At 41.8% G+C, this 27,664-nt stretch overlaps 1 protein-coding gene across 7 annotated transcripts in view; it reads right to left on the bottom strand.

Moving 5' to 3' along the window:
* Positions 1-1,601: 1,601 nt before the first annotated feature.
* The window catches only part of Elmo1 (engulfment and cell motility 1), a 531,134-nt gene continuing 505,071 nt past the window's right edge, over positions 1,602-27,664 (bottom strand). For all 7 annotated transcript variants that reach the window (XM_063233959.1, XM_063233960.1, XM_063233957.1 and 4 more), the window contains 3 exons: positions 22,609-22,691; positions 9,355-9,432; positions 1,602-2,948 (listed from right to left, as the gene is read on the bottom strand). In XM_063233959.1, coding sequence (XP_063090029.1) covers positions 2,748-2,948; positions 9,355-9,432; positions 22,609-22,691 — 362 coding nt within the window. In that variant the 3' untranslated portion in view covers positions 1,602-2,747. The remainder of the gene's footprint in view (positions 2,949-9,354; positions 9,433-22,608; positions 22,692-27,664) is intronic.

The following is a 27,664-nucleotide window of genomic DNA, read 5'->3' as shown; positions in this document are numbered from 1 at the left end:
TCAATGTGTCAAAGTGACACCTGCTCTCCCACATTTACTGCAGTTCAGGTCACAATAGCCTGGATATAGAACCAACCTAGGTGACTATCAAGAGATGAATGGGTAAGAAAAATGTGCATTTAAACAAAAGATATGTACAGCTATCAAAAGGATGGAGTCCAGGCATTTGCCACAGTCTGGATGGCACTGGAGGACATCCAAAGAAGCCAGGCACAGAAAGACAAATGCCACATCATTTCATTCACATGTGAAATCTAAAAAAATGGATCTTCTAGATGTTGAGGGTAGAATGGTGGCTACCAGAGACTGGGGAGAAATGAGAGGGGAAGAGAGATAAGAGGTTGGTCTAAGGGTACAATGTTATCATCGAAAGGAGGAATAAACCCTGGGGTTCTGTGGCATAAGAGGATGAGTAAAGTGAATGTCCATGCAGAGTGTACCTCCAAATAATTATATGATTTTGAATGTTCTTACTATAAAGAAATGGTAACAATTTAAAATGATGGAAATGTTAATTAGCTGATTTGCTCATAACCAACTGTGTACAACAATTAAAACAGTACATTGTGTCTCAGATGTGCACAATTATTATGTATCAAGGTGTCTTGATTTGGGAATTCTTCTTTTCACATTTGGGCTCTGGAAACTCCATGTAAAAAAATGCTATGCCTCTGTTTGTTTTCTCTCACCTAGCACTTAGCACTTAATCACAGTGCTGGTACTGGGTAGGACAATAGGTGCCTCTTCCACGTAGGACGTGTATATTACTAACACTGGAGCTAAACGATGAGGGAATTGGAACTCGACAGCCAAGCATCAGTGTACTGGGAAGAATGACCCCATCATGATCTAAAGACTGTAGAGGACTTTTCCCTGTGATATATGGAGCACTCAAGACTACATTACACCGAGTCCAGCCAGCCTTTAACTGCACAAACTGACGGCAACAAAGAGCAGTCACCTGCGTGCACCTGAAGCCTGTGTGGGTGCTCACTCAGCCCCACACAGCACCACGCTGCACTGAGTGTGGGGACACCGCTGTCACCCTTTCAGTGCTTGGTTTTTACCACCCGGATCCAGACACTGTCGGCAGAGGAAGTGACCGAAGAAAACTCCTCTGCTGTGCTCTGACCTGGAATTTATTCACAGTTAGATGTACTTCATTCTGGCTTAATTTATCTCAGATCGGTGGGTCTGTATTCTCTTTCACTGCTAACTGTTTCCTGCAAGTTGTGATGTGTTTAATTCGCCCAGTTCTACAAATTACAGAATGGTAAGGAATTTAAAAAAAATAGAGGAAGTTGTGTCCAGTAGGCAGCAGTGTAAAATGAACAGACCATAACATTACACAGTGAGGCTGATTTTCTTTGTGAATCAAGATGACATTTACATGTTTTTTTACTAGTGTGTGGAGCCTACAGTAACCCAGCAATGGTGAGGAGTCTTTTAGGCTACCAGTTCCCAAATAAATGTGCACACAAGTCAACTGTATACAACAGGTCTATCTCGGACTCTTAGATGTTTGATTTCTAACAAGCCCTCAGTGATGGTCATGATTAAAAAGAACCTAAGTTATCAAATCAAAACATCAGCTCCCGACCTCATCACAATGAATTTTATTCCACAGCATGTGTAAAGGAATGTTATTCTCAGGAAGATGGTTGGGATTAAAATAATTAAAAAAACCTGGAAAGTACACACATTTATGTATCTATTCTTTTCATTAAATATATATCTGTTTGGCAAAAAATGTTAGACTCTTTTGTACAAAAACAAAGCAAAAAAAAAAACCCAAAACCCTTGCAAATTGCAAATACCTATAATAATTACAACGATGTAAACTAGGATGTCTGAGAGTGCGACCATCCCATGGAACCTGTTCTGCAGCCCCCAGGAGGAGGTGACACCAAACTCTTGGATAGTGACAGCCCAACACAGGGCTTCTAGGCTTAGTCTATTAGGGATGGAGCATGACTACTGATTGCATTTGTGCTTTCAGCTAAGAGGCTGGGAGCAAGTGTGGTGTGAAGGCAGGTCTGGACTGGGGCACGGGGAGGAACCCCGAGACTGGTTGGTGTCAAGGGGAGGTCGGGCACTGTCACAGTGCACACGCAGAGGGCATGGGCTCTGCAGACTGTCTGGGAGACCCAGTACCCATGAGGACTATGATGAGGTTGCTGCTGCTGCTTTTGGGACTGCAGAGAGGACCAAGGCAAGGCCAGGGCAAAGAGACAGTGGGAGATCTGCAGGTAGATCTAAACTGAGCTAGAACTGGTGGTATGTGCTGGCCCTAGAGAAGGGAAAGGGATGTGGTGTTTGGTCTTTTCATTAAACAGCTAGCTGGGCCATTTCTTCCAGACCCAGTTATGGGGTCATTCTTCTTGGTCTAGTGAGCAAATCTGGGGGCAGCCTGAGGCTGCTGGCTTTCCTTCTCCAAGAAGGATGTATCGGCCAAAGATTGGGACAGAGAGACCCTTGACACTCCTATTAGCAAGGCTTTGCTCTTATCCTACCAATAATCTGCAGCAATGGGAATTGATCTAAAGCAGTAAGTCTAAAATCAGATTCAAAGAGGTGGGCATGGTGCCAGAACAGGGCTGAAAAAGCCAAAGGAGACCAGAGGAAGGATTGACTTGCAGAATCCCTTTACCAAAGACAACTCCGGGGTGTGCCCACGTTTCTGGTCCTCTCTCCTGTTAGCTAGATTTTCCAGTTTAGGTGGAAGGGCATATCTGGGCCGAGCCACCTCAGTTACAGTCATAGACAAAGTCATAGTTGCTGGGCTCCTTGGGGATCGGTGGGGGCGCATCAGGGATCTGGATGTTTTCCAGGTCTAGGAGACGGAGCTTGATTTCCATGCTGAGCAAGGTGTCCAGGTCATTCCGTGTGAGGTCGCTCATCATGTCCTTCCCAAGCAGTGCATTCAGCCCATCGGTCCAGATACAGTACTGGTGAGAGAGGAGGTGACAGTGACTGACTGAGGACAATCACAGGAGTAGTAAGAACAGCTGTAGCCATCACTTAACAAATACCCAATGTGTGATGAGTTGTTTTGGTGGACTTTTGCTTAATATTTACAGCCTCTATAAAATGGACATTTCTGTGATCATATGATTTATGATCACAAACTGTGGTGAAGGTTTACATTAAAAATTATTATAGTAAAAGATACACTGTCATGAATCCCTCTCGAATTCTCTTTGCTTTAAATACACTTATCCCATCCTTCTTGCCACTTTTAGAAGCAATTCTGGAGCTCCTCTTTCATGAGAGTCTTTTCATGTCTGCCTTCATATCCTGAATCAGTTCAAAGCATGTACAGCAAATAAAAGCACAATGTGTCCTCCCTCACCTTATTCATTGGGTCTGACACTGAGCGACTCCTGGCTCATCTCTGAAGTCAAAATGACCATGAAAGGCCAGCATTTTGAATCAATTCAGAATGCTGAGATAGTCTTGAAAACACATCCCAAGAACTGCTTCAGAAAGTGGCAGAAATGATGGGCTAAGTATATTCGAAGTGAGGGGGAAGATTTTGAGGGGGGTTGTGACAGTGTATCTTTTATTGTAGTAAATTATCTGAATTTCAACATTCTCCATATTTTGTGATCATATCTCATACAAGTTAGGGAACTAAGACACAGAAAAATTAAGGTATATGATTTAAGTGTAGTGTGTGAGATTTGAACTCAGGTCAGCTGGCTCTAGAGTCTTGCTTGCTTATCTCCTTACACAACCCCGTGGGATTTCTGTCCTGACTGCAGGGCAATATTGCTAAGGCCTCTGGTGAATCTCTGACTTTCAAGCATTGGAGGAACATATACCAACCCTCCTATACCCAGCATCAGGCTAGACTTGTGTCCTTCTTCCTCGATTCATAGTCCCCAGTCTAGTAGCTGATGTCTACCTGTCCTGCCTGACTCCCAGCACACACAGTGTCAGCTCTGTACCACCTTGGGGCCAATGGTGGTCTCTCTAACATCTCTCTTAGCAAAAAGCCTAAGAGAAAACCTTGAACTGCACAGTGCAGTGTCTGGTGGCCAAACGGCTAAAATTATTGGATAATCTTAACGGGAGGAGATGGCTTGGCTGCTTCCCTGCCTGGGTCTCCAGTGCCCAGGGCTTCTCCCCGCTAGTTCTTCTGGGCCCTATCCCCTGGGACATCTTTTGCTTGGAAAACCCTCAGAGCACCCTAGGAAGAGTTCTAGTCCTGTCTTGTAAAATCAGTAGTAACCTTTCACCTTTCAAGCAAGCTATGAGCTCCTGAGAGAGAAAGGACTATGCCTCATTTGTCTGAGCACCTGCTTTGTTCTTATTAGTGTCCTTCCCAGAGGGTAGGGCCTGACCTTGAAAGAATCTTATGATGTAACACTTGGCAAAAAGGTGGGTTCTGTTACTGGAATCTCCAAAATCTGCCTGCCTGTTGGAGGCTCTTCCTGCTCCCCTATTGGGTCACCCCTAGTTCTCATGGCCTCTTTAAGACTTTGTTCCTTCCAGCTTGTACCCTAGGTTCCATCCTCTTTTGGGCTCACTGAGTCAAGCTGCAGTTCCAGACCCTACCTAGCCTGTGCTTTGCATTGGCACCGCACGGTCTGTGCAGCACAGCATGACGGCTGATTTCAACACAGTACTATGTGATTGGAAGCATTACATCCATTTGAGTTCCCTTGGAGGTGGTGGAGAGCTGCCATGACACATGCAGTGGTATCATGTTGTGACTTGAACAGGTGACTTTGGGTGTATAACAAGCACCACACCTGAGGGCTGTAGCATTGAACTAGAGGGTTCTGGTTTTTCCTTGGGTGCTTGAGCTCAGCCAAAGCATTGAACTCATCTAAACACAGGCTGGTGCTAAGGGATTTCTGGAAGCACTAGTGTCCTCGTGAGCAGCTCAGCCAGATTCTGAGCATGTCTAACCATCTGTTTCCTCACAAATAACCTTGATAGAAATAGATACTTAGTTCCTACCCTAGAGATCTTGTTTCTGTCCATCTGGGATGAGAAAACTTTGTTAATAAAAGCTTCTAAGAGGTGTGATGGTGCACCTGTATAATCCTAGTACTCTGGGAGGCTGAGGCAGGAGGGTGGCAAGTTCAAGCCTGGGCTGGGAAACTTAAGGTAATCAGTGAGACTGTTTCAAAATAAAACATAGGACTTGGGATGGCTCAGTGCAAAGGCCCTCGGTTTGGTCCCCAGTATTGCAAAACCAAGAACAAAAAAGCTTCCCAGACTATTCTGATAACTGCCAAGTAGGTACTAGCACCACTCAACATTGTGCTCTAAAGGCTCCTGTCAGCTTTGACATTGTTTCACAGTTATTTCTCATGTCCTGGGGTTTTCTGTCCTTTGTAGACAAGCTTTGAGGCCAAGGTCTATTTCCTGGTCCCAATTAATCTAACCCAAAGGAGTCTCTCTCTCTCTCTCTCTCTCTCTCTCTCTCTCTCTCTCTCTCTCTCCCTTCTCTATCTCTCTCTTCCTTCTCTCTCTCTCTCTCTATCTCTCTCTTCCTTCTCTCTCTCTCTCTCTCTCTCTCTCTCTCTCTCTCTCTCTTAAAATCAGGACCTTGAGCTTACAAGGCAGGCACGCGTGCTACTGAGCTATACCCCCAGCCCAGGAGCATCTCTTTTCAGAAGCAGAAAGCACAAAACATCTTATTTTTTCTATGTTGATCAATAATTACAAACTTTTAGTATTGAATATGAGTTGTAACTGTCAGTATCAACTCACGATATATGTAGTTTAACCCCAAAATCATAACTCCTAGTTTTATTCTCCCAAAGAAGTCCTAAAAGTAATGAGCAAGTGATAAAGAACATCTCTTATGTGCAGATTCTATTTGGTAACTACTAGGTCCTATTAAAAATAACCCAGGCTTCACAGAGAAAAGGCCATATAGATCTGGAGCACCCATCCTGCCAGAATGCCATATCCAGGTGCATTAGGATCAGGTCATTAGATGCACAGGCCACCTTGATGGGTCCTTTTTTGGCTCAGAGAGAGAATCTGGTCACTAGTAATAATATGTGCAACAAATGACACAAATATGTTTAAACCCACGACCCTGTAATGATACTCAAATACATAACTCATTGGCCTTCTTTAAGGCATGCTCATTATTTTGAAAACTGGTAATGAGAGTCAAGTTATTTGCTTATCATGTAACTTTAGGATAACCAAAAAGTAGGCAAAGTCACTTTCTCTTTCTCAAGGTCAGCCTGCAGCAATCTCTAATAGATCCAAGGATAGAGGCAATGATTATCAGTGGCTGCTAATATTTAAAAAATGAAGGGAAGAAGATAAAGTTAGGGGAAAAACATTCCAATGCTGCTTATGCATACAAATTGAGCCTGAATTTGTTTACTTTTCTAATTAGCAATTCTGGGGACATAATAGATACATGAAATGATATTGCACGCTGTCATGGGCAGACAACATCCACCTGTCTCAGACCCTACCTCCTAGATCCTGTGGAAACACTAGCTCATGTGGCAAAGGGAATTAAAATTGGCATCAGCCAGCCTTAAAATTCAGAGATTATGTTGGATTATCCACATGGCTCCAGCGCAATCACAAGGTCCCTTTAAAACAAGAAAGGGGAAAGAGCCAGAGAAATGAGGGGCAGAGGGAGATTTGCCTATGGAAGAAGAGATCAGAGGGACTTGATGAGAGGGTTCCACCTGGGTGTTGGCTTGGGGAGACCCACGTCATGCTTTGACTTCCAGAATTGCAAGATAGGATCTTCATGTTGTTGCAAATGAGCACTGAGTGTGTGGTAGTCTGTTGCACTGGCCTCAGGAAACATACACAGAGCTGAAATCAGCACCGTCTAGACTGGTGACAATGTTAACAGAGTAGTGATGTGGTTTCCTCAATACATAGCTTGCCAGGATAGAAGCACATGCACAGGATTTTGAGAGGAGAGAGAGAGAGAGAGAGAGAGAGAGAGAGAGAGAGAGAGAGAGAGAGAATAAGAGGATCTTAGAGATCCAGAGAATTTAAGAATCACTCCAACCTATCTCAAAGTCCGCATCCAATTGGGATTCTAATTGAACAACATGTCAAAGGAAAGACACAAATTAGACAACTAGAGAACCTGGAAAAATGGCTGCATGTGGCAGTAAGAAAACCACCACACGATTAATCTGTTTGCTAACAATGTTACAATTATGTCTCAAAATGGACTCTCCAATTGACAGATTGGTACAGAAACATTTATACATAAAGTGATATCCAGGGAGTGGCTGGTGGATGTGAGGGGAGACAGGATGGGGACACAGACGAAGCTGGATGGAGCAATAGTAGACACCTGCCAAAGCTAAGAGCTGAGCTCAGTCCCTGCTTTGAGCCTCCAGTGACAGGAGGTGGCCGTCCTGAGGGCAAGGCTGCTAAGCTTGAAATCCCATTTATTACCTGAGTGACCTCAGGTAGGACATTTCTTAACCTCTCTGTGCCTCACTTTCCTTGTTTTCAAAATGAAGGCAATATTAGTTTGATTCTTTTCGAGTTATCTAAGGATTTTTAGTGAGGTACTCTTTAATGGGAACTAGCAAACAGAGAGCAGGATAAGGTCTCATTACTAGTATCTTGCCTGCTGTTGAGGTCTTTGGTTTTGGGACAGTGCTCTCCCTTTAGCTGATAAATGATCATACTGTCAGGGAACTTTCTGTTTCATGGAGTGATCATGAAAGTAAATGAGGTAATACATAGCCAAGTGTTTTGAAGAAATTTAAAGGCTTCATGAGTGCATATCATTTTTAATCCTCAGTTCATCTATCAGAAATAGCAGGATAGGAATAAAAATCTAGCAGTTCCATGGTATTTATCTTTATCTAGAATTAATGTACACACCCTGGAGCAAACATATGGATTCAAACAACAGCTAAAGTTCTATCATTTTAAATAGTTTTCTATAATCACGAATGTAGTGGCCTGAGTAAAAACACAATGTTGTTTAAAAAACAGGAATAGTAGGACATGGTATCTATTTTCAGAAAGATGAAGACAAAGTCTTACCCTTCAAACTAAATGTCAAGTGACACAGAATTATATTTAAGCACCATTCTAAAAACAGGATTTGTGTCTAATCTTTCGTGCTTCTTTTGAATGTACAATTTTATTCAAAAGCTTCAAACCAGCAAGAACCAGATACTAAATACCTCCTAAATGAGCAGATTCTCCTAGGGGAAATAGGGAACAAAAGTCAGATTCTATTAAAACGTTCCCTTTCTTTCTAAAAGCTGTTTATGCAACTACATGCAAAGCAAAAATTTGAATGGTGTCATCTAAAAATAAAAGTTTCAAGCACGACGTTGGGCTCTAGTTTACAAGAGAAAAGTTAAATCAACCCTAACTGCTACTTTATCTTACAAATGCATTTTTCCTAGATTTATGCTAACTATTTTAAATATAGCTGACAGCATGCTTCAAGAAAAGAAACAAATCATACATGTAACAAGATGTCAAAAAGGAATAAAAGAATCTTGGAAATAAAATTCTAAGAGAAGAGACAGCCTTAAACCTCTTAAAATAGCTTAAAGAAACTTGGTAGAGAATCTACTTCATCAGATGTTTAAAAGGATGGAGATTCATTTATCTTGTGAACAATCCAGAACAAAAACTAAATATTCAATGGAAACTAAGGCTCTGCCTGGACCACTTCTTCCTCTGGATTAGCAATTATGCCTTTGCTAATTGAGACATTGTATATCCATCTTATTTATCATTATGCTGTAGTTTGGAACTTGAATGTCCCCCAAAGACGAATGTGGTAAAGACTTGGTCACCAGCCTGTGATGCTAGTGGGAGGTGACAGAACCCTAAGGGCATAGGAGAGAAGCTTAGTTCACTGCGAATGAGGCCTTGAAAGGGTGACAAGGGTGCCCTTGTCTTTCTCTGCTTCCCAGAAGTCACAAGGTACACATCTTCCTCCTTCATGAGCTCCCACAATGATGTGCTACCTCACCACAGGTCCAACAGCAACCTGGCCAGCCAAAAATAGACTGAAACCTGAAACTATGACCCACAATAAACCTTTTCATCTTTTCAGCTGATTATTTCAAGTTTTGTTATGGTACTGAAAAACTGACTGCAACCCAGTTACTAAAAAATTGGACTTCTCCTAACTGGCAGTTTTTCAAGAGGTTTCTATTCTAGTCCAAGTCAACAGGAAGCTGCTTTGTTCATGATTTTTCTCTGGCAGGTTTTTTGAAAGAAACGAGGAAGGGAAAGAAGGAAGGCAGGCGGGGAGAAACAGAGGGAGGTAAAGAAATACATTTTTTCCTTTCCGATGTTTTCCTTCTTCTTGTTTTTCAAGAAACATAGATTCTCATAGATTAATCCCTCCGAGACCCTTACCTCGTGCTTGTCAGGAGCAATGAAGTTCAGCTGGCAGTTGGAGTCATACAAGATGGAGAAAGCAAGTTCAAGCACCTCCTGTGAGAGACCAGAGAAAACACCACACTAAGAGGACGTCACATTCCTTTTGCACTCTGGACCTGGAGAAGGGCCTGCCCCTTGCCCAGCAGGAGGAGCAGCAGCAGCCAGGAAAATGCAGGGAGGAAGGGAGGGCCTTGCTTTTTTTTTTTTTTTTTAAAGAAAAACAAAACAAAACAAAACAGTAAAAGGGTACAAGTAATACAGAATTTCAAAAAAATAAAAAAATAAACAGTAAGAAATCACTAGTTAATAGATTATATATTGTCATCTTAGAAATAGTTGATCAAGTTACAAAACTAAGCATACAAAGTGGACATTCAAACAGTGAGACTGCAAACAGTTGTGTTCAATGATCCAACAAAAACTTAGCAATATGGTCATCTATCTTACACACCTAAACAGACTTGTAGTTGTGTCACTTAGAGCACTTTCTTTTCCTCTTTTTTACAATAACATTTACACATTTTGGGGTTTATTACTCTCACAGTTCTTATTACTTTTTTTGGAAGAGAATAAAACCAAATGTGACAAAACAAAGCAGAGTCAGTCAAAACAAAGGATGGACATAGTAACATGATGTAAAAACAGAATACAAGGTGATCAACAGTGGTTACCATAATGCCTCTTGCTACCTTAAAAAGAATTGCCTATATAATCAGGTATAATAAAATTGAATAAAACAGTACAGAACAAAACCAATAAAACCTAAACATTGGAGACATTACAGGACTTCAAAAGAAGATAATAGTCAAACCAGAATGGGCATCATAGTGAATCTTATTGTCTTCAAAGTAGTTGCCTATACCCTCAAACTTGATACTATGAAACAAAACAGAACAGAGTAAAATCAGTCAAAACAAGATGGTGAGAGCAATGCAGAGTTTCAAATTGAGTTAATAGGAAATCAAAAAAGTTACTATAATATATCCTGCTAATTTTAAAATTTTTTTCCCTTAAAAAATAATAAAAAAATAAATAATCTTTTTTAAAAAGGAGGAGATTGAGATAAAAGAGGACATAATAACATAACAATACAGGTCAGAACAGAACAATTTAAGCAGCATAGTGTTTCACCACAAGATAAGCCGACTTAATAGTAGTTACCATAGTGTCTCTTTCCTTGAAATACTGAGTATAAATTCGTATACTATAGCATCAAACATATCAAGACACTGTGAAACCATTCAAGAGGATGAAAGTATTACAAGGTATTTAGAACCAGCTAACAGAAAATGAACAATGGTTTCTATATTATTTCTCTGCCTATAAAAAATTTTGTTTATACTATCACATATAATAAAATCCAATAAGATACAACATGATAAAAGCAATGGAGACAGAAGAACAACAGTTTGATGGGACTTCAAAACAAGATGATATTAAATCAGCACTATTACAATGTCTTGTTTTCTTAAAAATAGCTGTTCGTATCACAGACAATAAAATCAAACAACCCAGAATAGAACCATTCCAATTAATGAGTGAAAACTTTATAGGGCTTCAAAGCCATATAATGAGGAATCATGATTACCACATACTTTTATGTGTTTGTATCATTTCTTACACTAGGGAAACTATTCGGTATTCATACATATGAGTTTGATTTATTTCACGTATGAGTATGGTCTCAAGCTGTGCCCATTTATTTATAAATATCTCAATGTGATCCTTCTTTATAGCTGAGTAGTACTCCATTGTATAAAAATACCACAACTTTTTTATCCATTCCTCAGTTGATGGACACTTAGGTTGTTTCCAAGATTTGGCTATTACAAATTGTGCTGCTATAAACATGGGTGCACATATATCACTGTGGTATGATGCTTTTAGTTCTTCTGGGAATATGCCTAGAAGTGGAATAGCTGGAACAAATGGGACTTCCAATCCCAGCTTTTTGAGAAATCTCCAGACTGATCTCCACAACGGTTGTACTAGTCTACACTTCCACCAGCAGTGTGGGAGAGGATTATCCCCACAGTCTCTCCAGCATTTATTGTTGGTGGTTTTCTTGATCCTGGCCGTTCTTTCAGGAGTGAAACGGAATCTCAGTGTGGTTTTAATTTGCATTTCTCTAATGAGTAATGATGATGAACATTTTTTCATGTATTTATTTGCCATTTGTATTTCTTCATTTGAGAATTGTGTATTCATCTCAGATGCCCATTTTTGGACTGGATCTTTGAATTTTGGCGGTCTGATTTTTTTTAATTCTTTATATATTTTAGTAGTACTTTGTTTGAGGGACAGTTCACTAAGGTTTTTTTCCCCAGTTTGTGGGTTTTCTTTTCACTATGCTGGAGATCTCTTTTGACACACAGAAACTTTTTAATAGGAGGTGATCCCAGTTACTGATTCTAGGAATCAGAATCTAGAAGGAAGTATTTCCCGTGTGGTTTGAGTCCTGTTCATGAATTCTCTACCTACCCCTATGTCTTCAAGGTTTTTACCCAATTTATCTTCCAATAGATTTAGTGTTTCTGTTTTAATATTCAGAGGGCCGTGCTTTCTGAGAGCACAGCAGAGGCCTTGCCCCATCCTGACAGACAGATGGCATGAGTCATCTCATGACAGCCCATGTAGGAAGTGTCACTCTTGCCTCTTATGAAGTCATTGGAGCTTGGAGACACAGTAACACCTTGGCTCAATGAATGTTTCTGTTTGTGAACAGTTTGGTTTGTGAAAAAGGCATTTGCAAAAATTTTGCTTCCATTTGTAAACTCGTATCAGGCAAAAAACACAGCCATGACCATCCCCTACCCAAACACAAATGCAGCCATCTTCCCCCGAATTGAAAAGTAAGCTGTTTGTAAACTGAGGAACTATTGTACTAAGCTTGCACAGCCCTAAAGGTGGGTTGTTCCCCATTTTTCAGACAAGAGAAAGAGTAAACTCTCACAACAGGGGTGGTAAGGGCCGCTGCGTGAACCGGTTCTCTCGGTGTCTGTCCTCTGATCTTTCACTGCTGGACAGCAGAGGATTCACCGGTGAGTACAGGAGATAAAGAAGCAGGGGCTCGAGGGACAGAAGAGCTGGACTCACCTGTCAGTGTCACCTGAGTGGAGATCACATGCCTGGCCCAGAGCATGATTTCACTGCAGCCAAGTGCTTTGGCCATGTCTAACAAGTAGGTTAAAAAGTTCTCAAAATGCAGGTGCTGCCTGAATGTTGGGTGCTATAGTCACTGTCTAGGTCTGACCAGTCAGCAGGGTGGAGGCTTTGGGAGATAAGAGCCCCAGTACATCTTGTCACCTCATGGCTCTTGAACTGGAGGGGAAGGGACCCGATGGGGACCAGTACACACTCGGGAACAGTTCGGGTTACCAGCACCAGTGCTCTGCAATGTATCTCACACATGCTCTAGCATCCCTTCCTTCTCTGTGCCTTTACTGAGCCCCACTGATGACTCCCACTCCCCTGTTGGGACCTGGGGACTGTGCTTCTCAGTACCCACCCACAAAGCATGCATCCTTAGGGAGCTAGGTGTCTCCACATCATCCTCTACTGTGATCTTTACAGGAGGAGCTACCTTTCACCCATGACACAAATGCCCCAGAAAGAAGATGGAAGGCAGCAAGATGAAATCACTGCCTCCAGATTTTTGAATTTCAGAAGAACTGACAGATTCCTTCACAGTGAACTGAGAAGATCCAGTGTTAGCTGGGACCCGTCCTCACACAGCCCACCATTAAGCTAGTTCTGGCCCTTGGGGCATCCTCTTGTCTGGGTCACCTGCTGCTGTCCTCTCACTAGGACAAAGTAGCTTCTGTTGTGAGTGTAGGACCTTCTAGAGTCTCACATCCAGATGGTCTCCTCACTGTGCTAGAAATAGAAACACTCTTAAGGAAAGACCGCTGAGTCACTCGATGGGAGCTAGTCTGCAAAAATACGTCTCAGTTTTTGTTCTTTTTTTTCCCCTTAGGCCTCCTAGAGAAGATGACATAATAAGGGATAATAATGGATAATAAAGGAGCACACCAAAAGAAACACACAATTTTCCATTAAGGTTGGCATTTGTTTCTATGGTCATATCTCAAGGGCCTTTTAATTTATAATTAAAATGGTCATGGCCCTGCTGGTGGTACCAAAAATTGATATCATCCTTTAAAAAAATCAACACAGCAACACCTATTAAAAAAAATAAGGATCCCATTTGTGAATTAATTCCTAAAACATAATTCAACAGCAAGCAAAAATTGTACATTATTATCTACAAGAAAATTATGAGAAACTAAGTATTTCTCCCTCCTTTGGGTATAAGGAAATCACCAATTACCAACTAAGAGAAATGCATGGGGCAAGCCATTCAGTAAGATAATTACAAAGACTTGATGTTAGCTGGAACAATGCAGGAAGAATGAACAGTGTATATTTACTGGTGGTAATTATGAATCATGCCTGCCTGCGGACAGAGATTGGAAAGGAGCAGGTAGATCGAAGGTTAGGTTAATGGTAATGGGATCTGCCTTACTCTCAGATATTCATAAACATTGTTCTCAGATGAGACCTGTACAAATGATGATTTATTTACTCATCTGAAAGTCATTCATCAGGAAAACTCTCTGGCTCATATTTGAGAGTTTGGAGGGAAGGAGGAAGATAGGTTTTACTTCTGAACAAGTAGCCAGGCTCTCAGAGTGGCAGGAGGGCTGCTTGAGAGGTAAACAGGACTGGGTAAAATTCATCCATATGTTTCTGGCTGAGCCTGGATGAAAACTACACCTCTGCTCAGGGAAGTCACAAGGCCAGTCATTGCTTTGTGACAGCAGCTGGTGTGAACACCACCACAGCCCAGATGCACTCTTGACTAGGTGCTGAAGTCCCTGGAGACCAGACTGTCAGCACTATTAGCAGTGCGACACTTTCTCTTCCATGGAGGGATGGAAAAGAGAGAGGACACAGGGGCAGTGAGACGTGGGGTCCTGCCCTTGTGAGACTTGTATCATCAGAATGGGAATGATCTGAACTGTTGTGACCCAGTTCCCAATAAACATAGGCTAGAAGTGAGAAATCCGTGAGAATATCAGTCCCCACTTTAACTTCATCTAGGCTGCCTGGACAGAATGGGAAGAATTAATTCTCTGACCTGCACACGTGTGTACAAGGGTGTTATCATTTATGATGAGTTTTGTGGCTGCCTTTGACTTTCCATCATGGAGTCACCAAAGAGGTCACTGAGTAATACTTGGAGCAGAGAGGCTGAGGATCTCAGAGCAGTTGGACCACCTAGGACACCACTCTGGAAACTGCTGCCTGTCCAAGGTCCCTGTGAGGAGGAGAGGTGCCATGTGGTAGCTGAGCAGGCTGCCAGGGTTTCTGGCCAAACACCATAATGCTCTTTCTGATATCTACTAAACAAGGCATTGCTGCTCACCCTCAAGGTCATTCTCTCTCTCTGGGTTTAAGTCCTATTCCCCTGCTGCCTACCTGCTACCCTACCAGGTGGGGGCAGGTATGGGTGGTCAGAGTTCCTTAGGGAGAGGATGAGGGAAGAAGTGAAGATCTCTCTGTATCCTGAGGCCTTTGAGCTCTTTCTTCAGGCCTTGGCTCTGGGACCAGGGACAAGGTGCCCAAGGTCAGGAGGTGCTAACAGAGGTGGCACTTTGGTTTGGAAGGTGTTTGAGTGGGTGGTCTTCAGTGGGTCAAATGATGGACTGACAAGGTAAGAACTTGATTTGCTTTGGAATCCACTCAGGAGATTAATGAGTACACTTCTGCATGTTTCTCGGTGCTCATGGATGTGCAGATTTGATGTTTCTGCCTAGCCACTGGTCCCATGCTGCCTGTCACTGTTCCCCCACTCTGCTGGCCACTCCTTGTGACCCACCATAACCTTCTGCCATGATGTTCTTGCCTGTGAGCCAGCCAACCAGGAACTGAATCCCCTGGAAATGTGAGGAAAATTAAAATTCTCCTTTCAATTGTGCGTGTCAGGTATTGCATCTAGCAACAAGAAAGCTGACTAACACAATTACCGTGTTTGTCATTTTGCCCAGAACTTAACTATACTGGCTCTCCATCTGTCCAGGTCATCATGTAGGCTGAGTATTCTGATGATAGACACAGGCTGTTATGTAGCATGCGTGTGGGTGTTAAATATAGCCATGTGAACTAGTAGGTTCCACAGCTACAATACAGTGTTATACCTGTATACTTTAAAAGGCAAAAGAATAACTCAATCATGCTGTATAAAGTAGGGATGTTGCCATCTTCAAGAATCTCTGTGTTCTGCATCCATGCTATCTTTTTTTTTTTTTTTTTTTTTTTTACCGGTACCGGGGATTGAACTCATGACCGCCTGCTTGCAAGGCAGGTGCTTATGCGCTGAGCTAAATCCCCAGCCCCACATCCATGCTATCTTAACAGCATCATCAGCCAATAGTTCTCCAACTCATTTTATTCATATCTTCATCTGTCTTTAAATTCACTGCTTCCCAATCAGAGCGTGTGGAAAAGCCCCATGGGAAATCTTCCATGGTTTCTCCGACTGGCCAATTTCTCTTCAAAATCCAGCTCAAGTGCCATTTCCTTCATGAGATCTTCTCAGCTCTGCCAGGCAACTCCTGTGCTGCAGTCTTATTTATTTATGTTTGCATTAATGATGAATTATAGTCACATGTTTGCATACAAATCTTGTCTTTTGGATACCCAGGACCAGGGGCCAGATCATCTTTATCTTTGGGTTCCCAGACCCTGACACAAATAAAATGCTCAATTTATTTGCTCAATGAAATGAATTTATTTGCTGAAATGATGCAGAGAACGTGAGGAAAAAGCTTTTTGGTTAATATCAGGGACTTCAATCTGCGGCTCAAATATCATCTTCTAAAACAATCTGCCTATTTAAGGCTCAAAAATCACCCTGGCAAAACAAAGGCTGAGTTCTGGAACATGGGCAGACGTTAGTGTCTCTCACATCACACACACTCTTATCTGAATCAGTGGGATCTGTGAGATCTGTCCTTTGGTGATCATGCAGTGACTGTCAACTAGAGGACTGAAAGCTTGTGAAGTATGAAGAATTCTCAATTTAAAAAGTACATGAATAAACCAACTTATAAATTCAGAGCTGGAATTTTAAAATCATTAATCCTTAAGACTCAAAAGTCTTTTCATTGAGCTCCTGTCCACCTGGAAGAGTACTTTTGTGTTTTGGTCAGGAATCTTCTACTTTCTCTGCGAAGAACTCAGCTCTGCTTCTCCAAAAATTTGCCTGTTGTGCTGACCTCTGATAAACAGTTTGGATTCTGAACTTCAGGAGGTTAGCCACACCTGCCCAGTCCATCACTCCCTGCCTAGAGCTCATCAGATCTCGGGGACTCCAATGCTGATTGACTGAACATTGAAGATATGTCTCTGCAAGAGGCACGTCAAGGGAAAGATAGATGTGTGTCTCTTTGTCTTTTGTCCTCAGGGCCTTGGTGAGCCAGGTAATTCAGCAGATTTTAATTGGTAAGTGGACTGTTACTAATATTCTGTTAACAAAGTGTTTCCTTTATGGATGTTAGTATCTTTTACCTTTGGTGAGCAGGTGAGTTAATCAAGAGTCTTGCAGTAGAGCGTGTCAGAAGCTGCTTCGCAACTGGAAAAACTCTCTGAAGCAACAGAAGCAGGTTTTGATTGTTGCCCACCAAGCACTAAAGACCTCCTGGGCTAACTCTCCTTTGGAGCTGTAGATCTTCCTGTTTTTACCCACCAGTCCCAAAGGTCAGGAGCCCCCCTCTGGGGGCCTGGAAGAAGCAGTGTGGGTGTGGGGGAGGTGAGGAGGAACTGTGACTTTACTCTCTTCATTTTGATGTTTGTCTGAAGCACCAGATGTCTGAACTCTATGAACATTACAAGATGAATCACTTCCATGTGTATACCAACAAAAAGGCCAGACTACTGGGGATACTTCATTCTGAGCCCTCCGGGCAGACTGGAAGAGGCGGGCAGGGGGCTAGAACCTCTGGACCACTGAATCCCAGCAAACAGCCTCCATGTGCAGGCTTATATGTCTGTTTGCAGCACCGTGTCCCACTTGTCCACTTGTCATCCATCCATTCATCCATCCATCCATCCATCCATCCATCCATCCATCCATCCATCCAGTTACTCCAGTGCCATGATAATTTCAAAAAAGGTTAGAAAACAATATTTGCTCAGTCTGTGTTGTTACTCTCCTCTAAGGGGAGAGGTGTCTGATACAAGGAGAGCGAAGCTACACACGTATGTGGAAATGAGACCACCACCATTTCTTTTTGACCATCACCATTTTTAGACCTGATTTGATATTGCTGACTTGTGCCTTTTCCTTTCTTTACCTGACCTTCGCCATTGGTCCTTGCCCTTGCCCTGTCCTGCCCTGCCCTGTCCTGTCTTACCCTGCCCTTTTGTTTACATTCCCCATCTCCCCTTCCTCTCACTTCTCTCCCCATATTTCTGGTTGGTCAGGCTAGAAGATAATTTTACTCATGTTTTCAAAGATCCACCTTTTGGCTCCCTTCCCCCTTTTATCCTGTTTTTAGTTTCATTGATTTGTAGGCTAATTTTTATATCTCTTTCCTAGGTTAGGCTTTTTCTTTATTTTATTCAGTTTAAAATATGCTGTAATTTCTCCTGAGTCTCCTTTTTTGAACTATGGCTGATACAGAAGTGTGTTGTTAAAAGTTCTAAACATTTGGAGAGTTCTCTCAGCTATCTTTCAGTGAGTTTGAAAGGTATGTGTATTCTGATATTACTGGGTGGATTGCTCTGTTAAGATCAATTTTATTAAGTTGACTGATGGTGCTGTTAAAGCCATCGATATTCTTTTTAATTTTCTGCCTCATTTATCTATTGATTACTGTCTGAGGGATGAAGTCCTCAATATACTAATGAGTGTGTCTGTTTCTTCTTTCAGTTCTGTAAATTTCTTGACTTATGTAACTTGATCTTCTTAGTAAGTTCATACATGTGGAAGATTGTTATGTCTTCTTGGAGCATTGACCCTTTAATAATTTTCTTTGGTGTGAAGTTTGAAATTAATATAGCTGCTCCAGTTTTCATCATTATCATGATGTCCTCCTGCATCCAATCATTTTTAACTTAGTCTTATCTTTAAAATGAGTTTCTTATAGACAACATATAGTTAGTATCTTTAAAAATCAGTTTGACAATTTCATTTTAATTGATGTGTTTAGAACGTTTATATATTTAAAGTGATCACTGACAGTTAAATTAGTATGATTGTGTTCATTAAGTGTGATTGTGTCAACATGATTGGCTTTGGGGTCCACCAAAGGAATCAGGGGAGCACATTTCTGGTTGTGTGTGTGGGGGTTATTGAGGTGTGGTCTTGGTGTCTATGTGGGTTCCTGGCCTTTTCTTCTCTGGCACCCTTTACTTGTTCTGCTTCTTGGCTGCAATGAACTAAGCATCTTTATTCTCTCACACCCTTCCACCATAATGTTCCTGCATTGAAGCCAACTGACCATGGACTGAACTTTCTGAAACCATGAGCCAAATAAATGGCTCTTCCTTTAGACTGTGGTTGCATATTATGTCCCAGTGATGTGAAAGCTGGCTAATAATAAAGACCATGTTGATACCTCTTTTCTATTTTTCCCTTTGTTCTTTGGATCTTTTCTTTCTGTGTTCTTTTAGATCAAAGTGCCATTCATTTCTTTTATTCATCCAATATAGCAATACCATGATGACCTTAAATGGTGAACAGTTATTTTTTAGGTGGAGTAGCAATAAAAATTAATATTCTAATTTTAGTTTCATCAATTCTTTCTCTGATACATGCCCCTTCTTTAAGTAGATTTAATTTTCTGAACTATATAATTTTCATTTTGATTGGACCAATTCTTTGAATATTTTTGCAGAGCAGATGTGTTGGCAATGAACTCCTTGGTTTTTGTCTACCTGAAAAAAAGTCTTTATATCTCCTACATGTTTGAAGGAAAATTTCTCTGGACACAGAATTCTAGATTTCACAGATTTTTCTTTTAGCACTACACTCTACTCTCTTCTTGCTTGTAATGGTTTCTGGAGAAAATTCCACTCTAATTTTTATCTTTGTTTTTCTATGAATAAGGCAATACTCTCCCATTTGGCTTCTTTTGTTTTTTTTCTTTACCTTTAGTTTTTCTGCAGTTTTTGAATATGATATGTTTAAGTGTTTGCTTTTTGGGTCTTTATCCTGGTTGGTTATCTCTAATTTTTCTGGATTTGTGGTTTGATGTCTGTCATTATTTTGGGAAATCCTTGGTCATTACTGCTTCAGCATTTCTTCTGATGCACTGTATCTGTCCCCTTTGGTATTCCAATTATGCATATGTTATGCCTTTTGCAATTGTGCTACAGTTCTTTGATGTTCTGTTTTGATATTTTTCCTTTTCTGTTTGCAATTCAATTTAGAAGGTTTCTATCAATTCATCATCAAGCTCACTGATTCTTTCCTCCACCACATGAAATTTAAAAATAAACCCATTGGAAGAATCCTTCACTTCTGTTTTTGATCAGCAATAGACTTTTAAGTCAAGAAGTTGCCATCTCTCTGCTTGTATTACTTCTCTGTGTCACATGCCATTTTTTCATTAGAACTCATAACATCTGAAATACTAAATTTCCTATCTAATAAATTCACTATGTCATACTGGAATCTGATTCTGATGATAATTTTGTTTCTTCAGATTGTGTTTTCACTTTTTTGTTTTTGCATGCTTTTATTTTATTTTATTTTTTGTTGAAACCTAGACATGTTATATGAGGAATAAAAAGAGAGATAAAGCAAGGGCATTAGGGTGATAATTTACACTAACCTGACAAAGATTTGAGTTATGTTTAATGCCTGCTCTAAGAGCCAGAGGCTTCAACTTTCTCTAATTTCTGTATTTTTGTGTCCTCTACTGAGTTTGCCTTCCTTAAGCACTCCTCTGAGAGTATGTGTCTTACTGATCTTTTGGTTATAATTTGCTGCTACTATTTTGGAGTTTCCTGACATGGTGGTAATGAATGGGAGTAATGTAATGTTCTATAATCTTCCAATAAATATCCAACTTTTAGGAATCCTATACAGTTCTATCAGTTTTTCACAAATTTTTCGAGTTGCATAGGTTTATTCCTCCTGCCCCCTCTTCATTTCCCAGCTGCAGAATTTCCACCTCTTTAAGGCCCTGATAGTAGTGATTAGGTCTTGCTCATCTCCAGTCTACCAGTTGAAACACTATTGCTAAAAGAGCTGAAATCAGAGATATTCTTTTCCCCCAGTTGGAATAAAGGCCTGGAGATAAAGACTTGGTTATGAAGAAGGTTCTGGCCTATTCCAGTTACTCTTTCTCATCTCCTGACACGACTGTGAGGGGTCTGTCTCAGATCTTCACTGTGAGAACCTACTGATGCTTCTGGATTTCATGACAGTATGCCCGCTGCCCCAAGATCACAGCCTCCAGGAGTGTCCTACTGTCATAGAGTCCACACAGGAAATGCACTGAGTGCCCCTACAGTTCAGAACTGTGGTGGATTCTGCCCCAGGGAATAGGTCTTGACTGTGACTCTGTTACTGCCCTTGACATTCCACGTTCCCAAGGGTCCAAGAAAAGCTGTTGATTTCTGCTTTGCTCACCTCTTCTCGCTGTTAGGACGGGAGTGACAACTTTCAAGCTCTCTATGTGTCAGGGCTGTAGCAGGAAGTCTCTCTGCATGTGTTTTACATAATTCTCTGTCCCCACTCAGTAGGCTCCAGTCTTGACAAGCTGTTCTGCTGCTGCTCATACCTTTCTTGGCTTTCTCGAGGTTGGATTCCTGTTGCTGCCAATTTCCTCACTCTGGTCCCCTTCAGTTTCAAGTGTTACGTAACTCGCGGGAACCTTGGCTGCAGGTGAGCAGAGACACTGTTCTCTGGATTGTGGGTAAGAGACCTGGCATGTGGGACACACAGCAAGACCTGTGGGTGTTGAAGGAGGTCAGCCCAAGGACTTGCTCTACATGTAAGGGTGCTCCATGGAATCTCATGAGCTGTGCAGTCCCTGCCTTCCTACATTATGGGGAAGAAAGACATGGAACCCCTGGTGCTATGTGACAGGTAACCCACAGGCCTGAGCTCTTAGGCAATGCATTTATATTCTCATGCTTGCCCTTTAAATACATTCCATGACAGCCTTGTAATGGACTTACCAGAGAAGAAATGCACGTGGCTTTGAGATTATATTCATGTAATTGAAGAAGGAAAGATCTCAGTTTGCTTTTCCTGAGGCATAGCTAAGGTTATCTCTCAAAGAGCTGGATTCTTTTCTGTCTTATACTGTTTGAAATCATACAGCAGGGATTGTTTATTTTAACTTATTGATAAGGAGGACACACATCATTTCGGTTTTCCTTTTAGATACTGATGCTAGAAATAAAGGAACAACCTATTGATCTTGTGATGTTTTAGGAACAAGGTGTGTGGAGAACCTAGATAGATCTGGACACTTCTATTTATGATTTTTACATATCACAAAATACCAAGAAATATAAACAAATAACTGGCTCCTTGAAAGCCCCACTGTGGGCAAATATTTCAGCTTGGGACAAAGGAAATTCTTCTCTCTTTCCATAAAATGCCTCTTCCTGTACTCTCTGTGCTGGCTCCTCAGCTGCGATGGTGACAGCTGGTAGCAAACTCAGAGAGCACAGTGAGAACTGTCGCAAAATGAAGAGGGTTAAAGCAGCAGGCACAGCTGGCAATTTCTCCCCTAGAAGCTGGGCTTGAGATATTTCACAGGCGGTTTATCATAACATTGAAGGACATCAGGTCTTTAAAGTTTTCTATGATTCAAGCTGCTGTTCTCTGTCTCAATGATTCCCAGAAAGGCTGCTATGGATAAGACTGGGAAAGGGAGACAAAAGCATAAACACGAGGACAAGAGAGAGTGGATAGGAATGAGGAAGGAAGCTGGCGAGGACAGGGTGAGAACAGCAGGGCAATTCTTAGTGTTGACTGTAGACAGGAAGTGAGAGAATGGAGGACACAGTGGGCATTGGAAAATGGTCAGGGAGAGAACAGTAAGGGCAAGATAACAAGAATTAGTAAGGAAAAAGATCAAACGCATATGACTCAATATAATACCCACTCACCCAAACACATTGCTACAAAGAAAAGCTTAAAGCGTCATAATTACTAGCTGCATGGTGCAGTCATGGTTGTCTGCAATAATTTGGAAATCATACCTTGTTTTGTTTAAGGGCACCTTTCTCTTTCATATGAGGGCAGTCCTTCCCCGTCACCACGGCTTTGATATCTGCCACTGGAACTGTAATTTGTAAAAGAAAAGGAAAGTAATGATATCACTGAAAGCTTGGATGTCAATAAAGAAGCAGGATAAACCACTCATGGTGCCATTCCCAGAAGCTACTGCAAAAGAGCAAAGGACAGGGCTAATGAGATGAAGATTGGGCAGGCAATGTCCCAAGACTAGAAACTAAAATATATTCTTATGTTGTATTAAAAAGCATCCCCGGAGAGACAAAGCTACAGTCATGAACAGAGTTTTGGTTCCTAAAATAAAGACAAATAAACAGCCCTCATAGAAGTGCAGGAAGATGACATCAGAAGGCACAGCAGGTAACAGTGATTGGAACAGCAGCAATGATGCTGATCCTGACACCACAGAGGGCTTCTGTGTGCCTGGAACAATGCCAAGTGCTTCGTGTGTATCAGTATTTCTTTCACGGCATCTGCATCTATTTGGCTTCTGAGCTTTGGATTAAATAGGGAAATGTCTATCTCAAGACATTCATCTGACTCTAAACAGTTCTAAGCTCTCACTCTCCCCAAAATCTCTTCCTCTCTATCATCTCATTAATTCTCACAACAATTCTGCAAGGTAGGTTCAGTTCTCCCCATTTTACGCAATGCAACTTAAACACAATTAAATAAAAAAATGTTTTCTGATAGAGAATGCGGAAAATAATGCATTAGATTGAGACAGTAGTACCTTCTGTCTAATTTAGAGTTAGAGGCAGATAAGAAAAGATGTAGAAAATTTTGTGCATTCAAGATCAACAGCTGGAAAGATACTTTGGAACCTTAAAAACATACATGACCCCCTCCAATCCCTAATCCTTCAGTCCCACATGCTCACTGGCTTGGCCCAACCACAGGTTGGAGTTTAGATCCATGAGTGATCAATTCCTTAGATTCCCTCGGTGATGATGATAATGAGAGATTTCACAGTCAACGCTCACATGCTTTTATTGAGGAAATTGATTTTAGGGCTTGACAGCTAGATGAAGATAAAGTTACACAGTGTATATAGAATGTTAAGGCAATAGAACTAGAAGGGCCTTTAAAGCTGACATTTTCCAGGTCTCTTAACATTACTAAGAACTTTGTCTAAATTTGATGTCAATCCAACAGTTCTCTTTTATTCTAAGAGCAGAGTTGTGATGACTGTTCCAACAGTCTCTGTGAGCTCTTGGCCATCTGCCCTACCACATTTGTTCCTCTTCTTCCTTGCAGCGCTGACTATAGATCCTTTTGTTAGACATTACCTGTTCTCACTAATATTTGACCTTTTACTTCCAGCAGCATGAAAGACTTTGCAGTTAGGTGGGGATCATGTGACTGGTTCTGACCAATGAAATATAAGAAGAAATACTTTTTTCCTAGGCAAAGCCAATGGAAAGCCCACGTGCTTAATAATGTTTTCCTCAGCTGCAGAAACTGAAGGAGCACATGTTCTGCTCAGATGGTGTAGCTATGGATGGCAAAGAAGCCCTTGGCTTGTGTCCCTGAATGACTGTGTGGAGCAGTCCTTCATCAACCCATAGCAGTTACATAATGTGAGTGAGAAACTAATTTTATTGTGTTAAGCTACTGAGATATGGGGTTGGTTGTTTCCAGGACTGCGGGCTCTCACGAGTGGCATAACCTTTACTTCAAGTGCCTGTTGTGACACTCTGCCTAGACTCTCAGATTGGCATCTTCCTGTCAGAGGTTCTTATGATTCTTGAGCCTTCTGTGACCTTTCTCCTCAGGTCCACTCTCATGATGAAGGATTGTCCAGTTCCCCTCCATGGCTGATCTGGCAGTTTAATCATTACCCTACCATTCAGACACTTTGGGAAGCTGGTTAAAATTTCAGTGGAGATACAGAAGTATACTTTTTATAAAATTATAAAGCCAATTCTGAAAACCTCCTCAAAGGTCACATGGAGTCTTCATGATGAGTACATTTTTAAACGTCATTTATTAAATTACATGGCCAATGAGGTACTGACACTGTCTGCAGGCTACAATTTTTAGTTAACTCTTGGCTTTGTTACCATATGGAATGGGACAAGAAGAGTATAAACACCTACCATAGGTCAATATTCAGAATTGCTAAAGGGAAGACTTGCAGGGAGAAAAGGCCCTTTCTTCCTAGGCTGTGTGGCAGTACATATTTTATCTCTTTATATATGCACTGTCCCTTGTCAGGGAGATAAGCTGCTGTATCACTCATCGGATTATGACTAAAGAAAAACACAAAGTTCTAAAAATACAGAGTAGCTTGGAAAGGTTGCTTTTTGCATACTTTGTGTCTTGATGCATTGGAAGACTAGGCAAAGGAAGGGCTAAAAATGTCCTCTCCATCCCAGGATCTGAAATAGAGGGATAAGACTTTTGCTTCTTGAATCTATACCCTAAGAAGCACAGGGCTCTCGATTGCTCAAAGCCAAGACAGTGTTTTGGTTAGGTCTTTGTAGAGGGAGCCAAATAGAGAAGTAGGAGCTAGAGGTAAGAACCAGGAGGCTCACCAGAGAAATAAGTATCACCCCACATTTGTCTCCTGGGGCACAGCCTCATTTCTTACCATTATTCAGTTTAGAGTGTGTTGAGACAACTTTTTAAGTCTTACAGATGGGATGACTGAGGCTCCAAGAGAGGAAGTCACTTATGCAGTGTCACACATGGTCTTTGCTAGGCCATGATTTCTCTGGAAGGTCCCAGCACCACAAAGCAACCTAAGCATTGGCCCAGATATGATTACCACTTCTAACATGTTCAAGAAACTATATCCTGATACCTATGTAAGAGATTTTATCATGATTAGAACAAAAATGTCATTGAAAACTTAATATGATGCATATCATATGTGGCTACCATGATGCAGTTCTGGCTGTTGTGACCAGGAGTCCATTAAAGTGTACCAGTTCCCAAGCCATCGCTGGTCAGACTGGAACATACCCGGTGTGCATAGCTCCACAAAGAAACACCTTTGTAGGAAGACAGAGGAGGTGCAGGCTGAGTCCAGGGGAGCTCAGTGCAGAATCTGGTCTTCTCTCCTGGCAGGTCAGCCATGCACCAAGTGATGGGAAGAGCTGTGCCTAGATCCCCTATTATTCTTCCACTTTGGGTGTAAGTTCTCAGAGCTTTACCTTCCATATCTTCAAGGGGGGATGATGCATTCCCTATTCCATAGGGTCCCTGTGAGAATGAACTCCTAACACTGCAATCAAGATCATTATGGACTCCTAATCTAAGCTGCAGATAGTACTGGGTAAAAAAATCTGAGCCATGCAGTGTAATGGTTTCATTTAGATCTCTATTTTAGTATTTACTAATCTTGTGACCTTGAATAAGTTTCTTATCTTTCTGTACCCCCATTTCCTTATCTGTGAAACACGGGTGGTAATACCTGCTTCTTTAAATTTCATGGAGATAATTTATGGAGGTAAAGCTCTTAGCATGATGCCTGCCATATCAGACGCACTCAACAAATGGCCCCTGCAATTATGGCCACTTTCAATAATCACAGTTAATTCTCTCCGTAGATGGAGGGACCTGAATCCTTTACTGAGCTGCCTGCACTCACAGCCCCAACTCTACCAGCTTGCATGGGCTGCTGGCCATGATAGGCTTTATCTCTTTCTACAAGGGTGTCTGTCCATGCTCTCCTCCCTGTCCCTTTGATGTAGGAGTGAGCAGTCTGGCCTAGACAGGTTCAAAAGGAGAGGCTTGGAGCAGGGCTAGGAAGTAGCGAGCCATGTGTCTAGTGAGGATAATGACAGCCAACAAACCTGGTGGGACATAAGCAGGGCTTATGGAGATGTGAATTTCTAAAGGCCATATCTCCTGGCAGACAAAGTGAATATGGGAAGAGAGGTTCCCAAACCTTAAGGAAAGAAGACAGCTAAGGACAGGCCTTCAATCTTCACTAGTGCTAGCTGTATAAAGAGGATTCAATTACATTATTTGGTTCATCAATATTTCAATATTCAGCACTGATTAGCTGAAGGGGCGGAAGAAAATTTCTCCCTTGGTCTCAAGAGAGGGCAATCATATGCGGCAAGAGCAATGGCACTTAACGTTAATTAACGGAAAGTCTCATTTTTTCTAGTTCAATGACGTTTCTGAATTGCAAGAGCTACAAGAGGGTGGATGATTTTGCTGCAGTTAAAGAATGATAGGAAGTGCTAACTATGAGGCAAGCTTGAAGCAGCAGACTTCAGTCTAGTGGGCTAGGGACTTGTTGCCTTTTCTCAGGGACATGCATTACACGAATATGTCTGCTTTCCTGGCACACACGTGCAGGCAGATGCAATCTCACCCCATGTGAGTTCTCTCACAGCTGTACAGTCTTGGTCTATCTCACAACAGATAAAGTATGGAGCAGCCTTTGGAATTTCACCTTTCTGGACTTCAAAAGGAGCAAAGGACAGGAAAGGACAAGAGTGTTGGAGGCCTTTCCAGGCACCCTCTTGCCACAACCTTCCCCTAGAACCAGTGGCACAATGGTCACTCCAAAATCCATGTGACGATAGATCTGCAGCTCTGGCCTTGCGTTTCTGCCATCCCCTGCAAGGTCAAGGCTGTTTGTGGTTAGGACTCTTGCTGATCACTTGCAGCCTGGGTCCTTGGAATTGAGGACTTTGTAGAATTGGGGGATATGAGCTCGTGGATAATCCTAGAAAGTGCCTGACTTGGAGTTTCATGTCTATGTACACTCTAGAGCCTTCTCTAGAAGTAAGGCCCATCTGCCTACGAAACCGGTCATGGTGCATCTAACTGGGTTTGGTGTATCTCACCCTGGCAAGCCTGCCAGTCAAATGCTGATCTTTGGGTTGAAAAATGGGGAATATCTACCTAAGTATGAAATGATGTGCCCAGTGGGTGAGAGAACTGACTCACTGGGCACATGGGAAAACAAGCTGTGGTTTTTCTGTTTAGATCATTTTCCACTATTTTGGTCCAGTGGAGGATGGGGCTGGAGGACCTCCCAGACAGATGCTGCTTGCTATA

Source organism: Cavia porcellus, unplaced genomic scaffold, assembly GCF_034190915.1.
Source record: "Cavia porcellus strain 051 isolate PalLab524CR breed Dunkin Hartley unplaced genomic scaffold, mCavPor4.1 scaffold_23, whole genome shotgun sequence".
Classification (NCBI taxonomy): Eukaryota; Metazoa; Chordata; class Mammalia; order Rodentia; family Caviidae; genus Cavia; species Cavia porcellus.
Note: the sequence above shows the minus strand (reverse complement) of the source record. Positions and strands in the feature narration are given on the sequence as shown.